The following is a 10,752-nucleotide window of genomic DNA, read 5'->3' on the forward strand; positions in this document are numbered from 1 at the left end:
GGTTAATGACTGCTTGGCATCAGAAGAAGACCCTTCAGATTCTACAACCATTTTCTCATACATCTTATCAAAATACACTTGATCACCATGTTCATTTTCTTCATCCTTAGAAGAAATAAAACCATTGAAAACTGGAACCGGGAGTGTCTCAGAGTGTGGGATAGGTCGTATTGCTGAAGGAATGTTAGGATATGCGATCATATGTCATTTTTTCTTGCTGATGCTCTTTGTATGGAACAGACAGAAATAATGCTGTGGTCTTTAGGTTCACACCAGACCATGGGAATACCAAAAGGCATTCCTTTGCATTTTCCTTTTGTCCAGTCAGGAAGCATTTCCTCACAATTATGACACACAATATGAGGAGCCCAATTCTTGTCTTGATCGCCAAGAGGAACTTGAAAATTGGCAATATATGCACGTGTCACAATTGATGAAATATTGCACCTTTGACGTTTAAGTGTGTAACAGCCACATATATAACTGAAGGTGTCAGGACTATTCTTACATTTACGCCTACTCCAAGAAGCTATGATTCAATCTTAAAACAAAATAAGAGGGTGTTTTTATCAGATAATAATTTCTTACATTTAAAAACAACTACAATTATGTAAAAGTGATGTTTGTGAAACATTAATTGCCCATTAACTCCAATTTAAAAACCAATGGACAAGAGGATGGAGGGGCACAAAGAAAACCAGATAGAAGATGACGGAAGACAATTTGACTTTGGGTGATGGGTATGCAGCATAATCAAATGTCAAAATAACCTGGAGATGTTTTCTCTGAACATATGTACCCTGATTTATCAATGTCACCGCATTAAAATTAATAATAATTTTTAAAAAATTTTAATAATTTAAAAAAAATTTTTTTAATACATGCTATTAACTGTAAAAAATAGAAATTAAAATTGCATAAAAACTAGAGCATACTTTTCTTTCTTCTTTCTTTATCTCTCCTTTCCTTTCCCTCCCTCCCTCCCTCCCTTCCTTCCTTCCTTCCTTCCTTAAAAAAATAAAAAATTAAATTAAAAAAAAAAAAAAACTAGAGCATGCACCAAAAAATGGATTTCAGATTTGGAATCAGCGTTGCAGAAATACATAGAATTAGTTTTAAAACCTCATGCAACAGAAAATGAAAAAAAAAAGTGTTCCCAGTGCAATTGGACTTTTCTGAATAACTATAGACCTATTATTTTTAGGATAAAGGAGATGTTTAGGTCTCTATTGTCCATTCTAATGTCTTTTTAAAGAACACAATGCTTTTAGCAGGAAGCAGAAGGGTTTAAATCTGCCTCACATGTATAATAGTAAAGATTTTTTCAGAAATGTAAATGAATGCTATCATATCAATGTTTAAAGATAGCTGCTCTTTGCTAAGGTACACTGACTGTAGTACCCTAATTCTGGTTTTCAGCTGTGCCACCTCCACCGCCTGGTGGAGGAATGGTGATGATGCAGCTCAACGTACCAAACAGCACACAGTCTCGGGCCCCCTCACCCCCCCAGTGGAAACAGAACAAATACTACTGTGATCACCAGAGAGGACAGAAGTGTGTGGAATTTAGCAATGTAGACAATGTTGTTCAGGTAAGATGCTTAATTTTAAAACTTTTCATATTTTAGTCATAGAAGATTGAACTAAAAGGCCTGACACTGAACTTGAAACCTCTTATTTTTTATATCCAGACAAGTGAATGTTTCTCTCTCTCTTTCTTTTTCTCTCTCTCATTCACTTTCTCTCCCCCTTCCTCTCTCTGTCTCTCTAAAATTAATCAGAAATATGTATCTGCAATATTATTGTCTGGATATAAAAGCAGGATTCAGAAATAGGATGTATAGCCTGACCTGTGGTGGCGCAGTGGATAAAGCGTCATCCTGGAACACTGAGGTTGCAGGTTCAAAACCCTAGGCTTACCTGGTCAAGGCACATATGGGAGTTGATGCTTCCTGCTCCTCCCCCCTTCTCTCTCTCTCTCTCTCTCTCTCTCTCTCTCTCTCTTTCTCTCTCTCTCCTCTCTAAAATGAATAAATAAATTTTAAAAAATAAAAAATAGGATGTGTAGTCTATTTCCATTTTTGTAGAACATGGATGTATGAATGCATATACATAGAAACAAGCTGTTACCAGTGTTTATCTTTGGGAGTTGGAAATTTTAGATTTCTATGTTTTTTGTTGTTGTTTTTGTTGTTTTCATTTTTCTGAAGCTGGAAACGGGAAGGCAGTCAGACAGACTCCCGCATGCGCCCGACCGGGATCCACCCAGCATGCCCACCAGGGGGTTATGCTCTGCCCCTCTGGGGTGTCGCTCTGTTGCATCCAGAGCCATTCTAGTGCCTGAGGCAGAGGCCACAGAGCCATCCTCAGCGCCTGGGTCATCTTTTGCTCCAGTGGAGCCTCGGCTGCAGGAGGGGAAGAGAGAGACAGAGAAGAAGGAGAGGGGGAGGGGTGGAGAAGAAGATGGGCGCTTCTCCTGTGTGCCCCGGCCGGGAATTGAACCCAGGACTCCTGCACGCTAGGCCGACACTCTACTGCTGAGCCAACCGGCCAGGGCCTCTATGTTTTAATTTTTGTAAAAATTAGTGTATATTGTACTAGAGTAACAAGTTACATATTTATAATCAAAAAGAATAAAATTTTTGTCCACTAGGAAATTTTCAAAAAGCCTCACTAAAATGCTGACCCGTTTTCTTGATTTTTTACAGCACAGTCCTCAACTCAGTAGTCCCATTGTTTCACCAGCTCAGTCTCCAGCACCAGCTCAGCTATCCACCCTGAAAACTATTCGTTCTTCTGGACCACCACTTTCCATCATACCCCAGTTTTCTAGGCCTTTTATCCCTGGGCAAGGTGAGTGTGCACAAAACTAGACACAGACATAGAGCATTTTAAGACCTCAATCCCAGTAACTTTGTGATTTACCTTGGTTTTACTAGCTTTCATTTTCCCATAGGACATGTTCACCTCCACCTGGGCATGTTTCTTTATTACCATATACTGTCCTAACCTTAATGTTTCATCACTAATTAATAATTAATTACTAATTTAGTAATTATATTCAGTAATTACTTACATAATTAAAATGGTTTTAACTTATTATCCTTACACTTCATTCCTCTATAGCAATAATCAATTTTCTACATTTGTTCTATAGTTCTAATTTTTATTTTAGAGTAATATATATCAAGAGTTTATTCAAAAATGTATTTAACAAACATTTTTTGAGGACTTACTGTGCCCCTGATGTACAAAAATGAGTAAGATGAAGTCTTCATCCTCATCAATCCTCAGTCTAGCTGGAGGCACAGACACATAAGCAATGATTATAAAATAATGTGAAAACCATTGATTATATTTCCTGAAATTTATTGTAAAAATAAATCCACACAATCAATGCACGTAACTAATAGTTGATACACAGGAGACTGTATAGCAGAACATTTTTTCCGAAAATAAATATTTTTCAAAACAACCTAAATGTTCATCAGTAAGGATCAGTTAGATGATGATATGTTCTTATATGGAATACGGTGAAATTATCTAAAAATCATGTTTTAAAGAATCATTAGCCTGACCTGTGGTGGCGCAGTGGATAAAGTGTCGACCTGGAAATGCTGAGGTCGCCGGTTCGAAACCCTGGGCTTGCCTGGTCAAGGCACATATGGGAGTTGATGCTTCCAGCTCCTCCCCCTTCTCTCTCTGTTTCTCTCTCCTCTCTCTCTCCTCTCTAAAAATGAATAAATAAAATTTAAAAAAAAAAAAATTTAAAAAAAATAATAAAAAAAAAGACTAGTGAAAAAAAAAAAAAGAATCATTAGCCTGACCAGGTGGTGGCGCAGAGGATAGAGCATCAGACTGGGATGTGGAAGGACCCAGGTTCGAGACCCCGAGGTCGCCAGCTTGAGCGCGGGCTCATCTGGCTTGAGCAAGGCTCACCAGCTTGGACCCAAGGTCGCTGGCTCAAGCAGGGGGTCACTCAGTCCGCTGTAGCTCCCTCCAGGTCAAGGCACACATGAGAAAGTAATCAACGAACAACTAGGGTGCTGCAACGAAGAATTGATGTTTCTCGTCTCTCTCCCTTCCTGTCTGTCCCTCTCTCTTGTCTCTGTCACAAAATAAATAAAAAAATTTTTAAAAAGGATCATTAAAAGGAAATTCATAGAACAGTGAGTGATTTTCAAAAACAAGTTACCTGGACATTTCAAAAAAGATGTTCAAAAAGCCCTTGAAAAAATGCTCAGTTATTATTCATTACAGAAAGGAATATTGAAGTCTGAATGGAAAAATCACTTTGCCCCACTAGAGGGGCTATAAGCAAAAAGGTTAAAAACACCAAATGTTGATGAAGACACAGAGGAACTAAAATTCTTACACATTGGTGTGGGAGTGTAAAATGATAAAGCCACTTGGAGAAAAAGATTTGACAGTTTCTTACAATGTAGCAATTGCACTCCTAGGTATTTACTCAAGAAAAGTGAAAACTTGTCTATGCAGACTTGTACAAGAACTTTTATAACAACCTGTAATAGCCCAAACGGACATGACGCAAATGTCCACCAGTGGAGCCTGAATAAACGAATTCTAGTATATTCTTACAACAGAGTACTGCTCAACAGTGAAAGTGAACAAAGCGAACTACTGACATTTAACAACAAGGGAGAATCTCAGAATTACGTTACGCAAAAAACAAACCAGATACACACAAAAGACATGCTGTCTGATTCTAATTATATGAAAGCCAACTACAGGCAAACTAAACTAGGATATTAGAAAGCCAATAACGATGTGGAAGGAACAAGGAGTTAACTGGAAATGCGCTTGAGGGAACTTTTCGAGCAATGAAAGTGTTTATCTTTTATGGGTAGGTCATGATTACATGGATCTTTACAGTTGTTAGAAGTAATCAAACCTAACAACTGTGCATTTTATTTTATGTTAATTATATCTCAATTTTTTAAAAGCATTCTAAAATTCGTATACCTGTGTGAGCACACATATGTAGAACAAAGACTGAAAAGATACACACCAAAAAGTTAGAAATAATAGAATTCCTAGGATGGTTTTTATTTTCTCCTTTATAATACTTTAATCTAGAAAAATAAAGCATTTATAAGAAATAAATTAAACAGCATTTGGGTTGAAACTATATATGTGGCACCATAATAATATCAAGATACACAGTCTAGTATGAATGCCCCAAGAGAAGACCGCCTATAAAGAGCGGTCTTTGGTTACTGCTGACTTCAGTCTCATCTTCATATGTGAAAATACTGCTTCAGAGGCCTAAACTTAACTCTGGCTTTTTTTTTTTTTTTTTTTGTATTTTTCTGAAGCTGGAAACGAGGAGAGACAGACAGACTCCCGCATGTGCCCGACCAGGATCCACCCGGCACGCCCACCAAGGGCGACGCTCTGCCCACCAGGGGGCGATGCTCTGCCCCTCCGGGGCGTCGTTCTGCCGAGACCAGAGCCATCTAGCGCCTGGGGCAGAGGCCAAGGAGCCATCCCCAGCGCCCAGGCCATCTTTGCTCCAATGGAGCCTTGGCTGCGGGAGGGGAAGAGAGAGAAGAGAGAGACAGAGAGGAAGGAGGGGGGGTGGAGAAGCAAATGGGCGCCTCTCCTATGTGCCCTGGCCGGGAATTGAACCTGGGTCCCCCACACGCCAGGCCGACGCTCTACCGCTGAGCCAACAGGCCAGGGCCAACTCTGGCTTCTTTGCAAGTGTTTTTTATGCATCTTCACAATTGTGCATTTCTGATCTCACTGCTAAGCTTCTGTGTCATATCTGCCCTTCAGGGAAGGAGCAAGTATGTCATGGGTGTGTTCTTACAGGGAGTTTGCCACGCACCTTCACAGTGTTCATTAGAAAAGAGCCCCATAGACTGGTAGGAAGTTCACACCTGCTTCTCTCTGTTGTGAAACTGTCAAGGGAAAAGGGATGTATAATTTCCTAAGATGCTTTCCTAGCACCTACCTATAACCCTCTTCTAAACAGAGAACATGCAGCCCTGGCCGGTTGGCTCAGCGGTAGAGCGTTGGCCTGGCATAAGGGGGACCCGGGTTCGATTCCCGGCCAGGGCACATAGGAGAAGCGCCCATTTGCTTCTCCACCCCCCCCCCCTCCTTCCTCTCTGTCTCTCTCTTCCCCTCCCGCAGCCAAGGCTCCATTGGAGCAAAGATGGCCCGGGCGCTGGGGATGGCTCCTTGGCCTCTGCCCCAGGCGATAGAGTGGCTCTGGTCTCGGCAGAGCGAGGCCCCGAGGGGCAGAGCATCGCCCCCTGGTGGGCAGAGCATCGCCCCCTGGTGGGCAGAGCATCGCCCCTGGTGGGCGTGCCGGGTGGATCCCGGTCGGGCGCATGCGGGAGTCTGTCTGACTGTCTCTCCCCGTTTCCAGCTTCAGAAAAATACTAAATAAATAAATAAATAAATAAACAGAGAACATGCTAAATTTGGGGATTTGTGGTAAAAATAAAATGAGAATATAACAAATAGAAGCATTCTTCTCCAGGACAAGGTTTTGCAATCACCCTCTATTAAGCCTTTTTCATGTGAAGACTTTAAGCATTCTAGAAGGAAAGAACATAATAGGAGGATTTTCATCCTGAGTACCTGACACTTGCTGATTTAGGAAGAGGATACTTATTCATAAATAACACTTAAGAACTGTGCCACTCTTTCTAAGCAAGTTGAAACTAGAAATGTAAATTTTCATATAAAGAGAGCTCACAATGTAAATATACCTACAATGTAAATATGTACATGTATATATTCATAGTAGTTAATACTAAATTTGGGTAGCTAGAGAGTTTAATTCCTTCTCCTGAAATATAAATTATGTTACTTTTTAATCATCAGAGAATATGTGGATTTTAGCATCTCAAGTGGTTGATGGAGGTATTATAGTTATCTTGATGGGTTTCATATGGAAAACCATCCCCCTCTTCATCCTGTCCCATCGACCCAGTTCCCACCACTTACCCTTCTTCATAACTGCTATTGTTAGTCCTTAGTCCTTTGAGAAGTTTACACTAGCTCTTTAAAGGATATTTGGAACTTTTAATCCTTTTTAAAAATGTGTCAGTACCTACTCAACTGAGACAATAGAGAAAACTCTTAAGAAGTACTGTATAAGTCAGTAGAGAAAAATGTAAAAATGTTTCTGCTGACTTTTAGGAGATATCAGATACCCGTTACTTGGCCAACCACTGCAGTACAACCCTCCTGCTGTTCTGCATGGACACATTCCAGCCCAACAGGTGAGAAAGCCAGCTCTCTGACCTCCTCGGCTTTATTGGCAGAACATCATACTTTGTTGCTGAGTATGGGGCACCCTAGGCCCTCCTGTTAGCGCTGCATAGGGAGACTTCTGTGCCAGCTGCTTTCTTGTTGTCACTGGCCCCATGGGGAGCAGAGCAAGGGAGAAGAAGGTGGAGCATTGCTTGGCTGAACAGTAATTCGTGCTTTCCAAAAATGGGTGGTGGCTGGCATGAGGGTACCCTTTCTTATGAAGACCAGCAAATGACTGCTCACGGTGAGGGACAGGAGTGTCGTCGCCACAAAGGCAGAATTCAGAAGGCCTGAGATTGAATTTTTTCTGCTGAAATACAAAACCCAAACTGAGTATGGTTAGATGTTAAGTGTTTAAACATTACAAACACATTTTCCAGCATTGTTAACCCTATTTCTCACCTGTTTGTGGGTTTTCAGTCTGGCAACAGGCATGGAAACCGAGGAAGGAAACAAGCTAAGAAAGCTGCATCCACTGACCTTGGTGCAGGAGAAGCAGGTTCGTCCCTCATGGGCAGCTGGATGTGGGTCTGCAAACTGTTGACCAGTCAGTAGTCTTTAAAACGATACCACGGCACAAAAAGTGGGTGTTCCTCCTTTTGGAGTCCTGCAGAAAGTCATAGACAATTATGCCATCTATAATGTAGGGTGGTTTAATATGTTTTTTAAATGCTATTTTATTTTAAATTTGAGAGTGTAGTAGGTACGGGTTAAGTGTAGGAGTGAAGGAACCAGAGGGAGAAGATAAGTGTGACAGGAACAGATAGAATGAAATTCTGCCTCTATTCTTTGAGAAAGGAAGTAGTCCTTACATTCACAGAGCTAGTCTGAAAAATATATCACCTTTCTATGGCAAAGTGCTTTCAAGTACCATATTTCCCCATGTATAAGATGCTCCCATGTATAAGACGCACCTTTAATTTTTCGGCCTGAAATTTGAAAAGAAAAAAAAAGAATTACATAAAGTTATTGAACTCAGGTCTTACGCATCATAAAATTCATACAACTCCTCATCACTGTCAAAAATCCCATCCATTAGCTTGTCCTCATCTGTGTCTGATGACAAATCACTGTCTTCATATATTGCCTCATCCTCAGTTTCATCCATGGCAGTTGAAATGCCACAACCACTGTATAAGTCACACCCAGGTTTTAGACCCGAAATTTTTCGGGAAAGGGTGCGTCTTATACCTTGGGAAATACGATATGTACTTTAACTTTCTACCCAGCTTCCTTGGGGTGGTTAGGACAGGGCTGTTATCTTTATTCTACAATGAGAACATGAAGTTCAGGGAGCTGTTTCCCCAGAATCACACACCTCATTTAAAGAAGCCACTGTACAGTGCTGTGGTTTGTATGTGCACCTCCCAATGAAGACTGAAATGAGTAGTTAGCACCATTAGCTCTACACATCTTGCCTAGGGGGTAAGTAGGAGTGATTTTAAAAATGGCCATAACAATTATAATTTCGTGGATTTGAATGGTTTGGAAAATTCAGTTCATTTTCTATGGCACATTTGGGTCTACAGTACTATTTTGCCTCTTCAGTAACAGGGATTATTAATTCTATACTTTTTCCATTCTAGTTGTTGGGAAAGTCTTGGAAATTACTGAACTGCCAGATGGAATAACTCGTATGGAAGCTGAGAAGCTTTTTGGGGAACTCTTTAAAATTGGCGCCAAGATCCGGTGGCTGCGGGACCCGCAGTCCCAGTCCCAGCCACGTCGTCACCCCCTCTGCTGTGGCAGTGGGGACAGCACTGTTAATTCTGAACGCTCTAAACCTAGTGACTTGGCCTCCACATACACTGTCTTAGCCACATTCCCCTCCATTTCAGCTGCACAGAATGCATTGAAGAAACAAATTAACTCGGTTAACAAATTTAAACTGAGAACAAGCAAGAAGCACTATGACTTTCACATTTTGGAAAGGGCAAGTTCTCAGTAACAGAGCCACCTTGGACCCTTGGCATTTTTGATTCCCCCGTCCTCTCCCATCTTTAATTGGCTTTGTATATGGAGCTTCTGTTAACATGATAGAGACTCCTAGGATATGTGGTCATGACGTCACAGCTTTTGAAGACAGGCCAGTGTTCTGGCAGAGGGGGGAATGCACTCTTCACCCTGAATGACTACAGGAATCCACATTGGAATGATACAGAGTTAGCAGCTTTTTCTGAGGAAATGCTGTTCATATGCCTCCTGACTTTTATAGTTATTTTGTTTTATATTTCTGAATTCTTGTATCAGATCCAAAGCTCTATTGTATAGCAAATTATTCTTCAAAATGATTACAATCAATTGCAACCTGTATTTCTTTTTTGCAGCCAGCACAATGTGATCCTACATAGAGTTTGGGGAGGAAAGAATACAGGAGTGGAATAACCAAGTCAGAACCATGTGCTGTCTTTGAGGGCCTTAATGGGGACTGAGGAGAGCCCACAAATTGATCACTCTTCCCCTGTATCTAAACAGAGAACCAGTTTTCACAAAATACAGAATTCCCTCATCGGGTTTTTTCCTTATTAAATTAGGTGGTATGACCGTCAAGTGTAAAGTAAATTATGTTATATCTTAAGGCCTCTTAAACCACTTTTGACTCAAAGGGGAACAGGAATCATTCTAGGCAAGAAAATGCTTCTACTTTGTTTTAGAATGTCCTTCCAATAGCTCAATAAATTCTTTGTGGATTTCTTGTCACCTGAGGAAATGCATTTGATGAGTGCTGGAAACTTAAGTGGTTTAAAATGTGTTTTCATTGTTTGCTGCAGATTACTGGACATCAAAGGCTCACTGCACTTAGGAACAAGAAACCTTTTTTCAATTTCTGTGTAATTTGAAAGGCTGTACAATGTGTGCTGATGCAAGCCTTTTTCAGTTCCAGAGAATAAATGTTTACAAATATAGACCCACTTTGTCTTTTGTAAATTAAAATCATCTTTGTAAATGAGTGCCAGTATTAAAGATTGAACCTGTCCTGCAGATTTCCATTTCAGACTTAAGGTAGAAGACAGTAAAGCCTTACCTTTTTTTTTCTTTTATTACTGAATTTATTGGGTGACAATGGTTAGTAAAATTATGTAGGTTTTAGAGGTATAATTCTATAATACATCATCTGTATATTGTATCATGTAGTAAACACCTCATCTTAAAGATGTTTTACAAGCATCAGTTTCTCTGTGGCAGTGATTCCTGTGGGTATGATTCATATTTTGTTTTCTTATAAAATTAATACCAATTAATTATAAAGAATTTTGAGTATGTGAACATAGTTACATAACTAAAAATTGAAGATTATTTGGTTAGGTAAAGAATTTGTGTTTGGCCCTGGCTGGTTGGCTCAGCGGTAGAGTGTCGGCCTGGCGTGCGGGGGACCCGGGTTCGATTCCCGGCCAGGGCACATAGGAGAGGCGCCCATTTGCTTCTCCGCCCCCCGCCCCCCTCCTTCCTCTCTGTCTCTCT

The 10,752-nt window shown here is 40.6% G+C and overlaps 1 protein-coding gene across 8 annotated transcripts in view; it reads left to right on the forward strand.

Moving 5' to 3' along the window:
• Positions 1 to 10,198, forward strand: part of R3HDM1 (R3H domain containing 1) — a 119,430-nt gene extending 109,232 nt beyond the window's left edge. For 7 of the 8 annotated variants that reach the window (XM_066345522.1, XM_066345526.1, XM_066345524.1 and 4 more), the window contains 5 exons: positions 1,420 to 1,592; positions 2,709 to 2,853; positions 7,177 to 7,259; positions 7,711 to 7,789; positions 8,877 to 10,198. In XM_066345522.1, the coding sequence (XP_066201619.1) occupies positions 1,420 to 1,592; positions 2,709 to 2,853; positions 7,177 to 7,259; positions 7,711 to 7,789; positions 8,877 to 9,238 (842 nt within the window). In that variant the 3' untranslated portion in view covers positions 9,239 to 10,198. Of the gene's footprint in view, positions 1 to 1,419; positions 1,593 to 2,708; positions 2,854 to 7,176; positions 7,260 to 7,710; positions 7,874 to 8,876 lie in introns of all 8 variants that reach the window. The other variant, XM_066345527.1, reaches the window with a different exon arrangement.
• The last annotated feature ends 554 nt before the right edge of the window (positions 10,199 to 10,752 follow it).

This window comes from Saccopteryx leptura, chromosome 7 (genome assembly GCF_036850995.1).
Source record: "Saccopteryx leptura isolate mSacLep1 chromosome 7, mSacLep1_pri_phased_curated, whole genome shotgun sequence".
In the NCBI taxonomy this organism is placed as follows: Eukaryota; Metazoa; Chordata; class Mammalia; order Chiroptera; family Emballonuridae; genus Saccopteryx; species Saccopteryx leptura.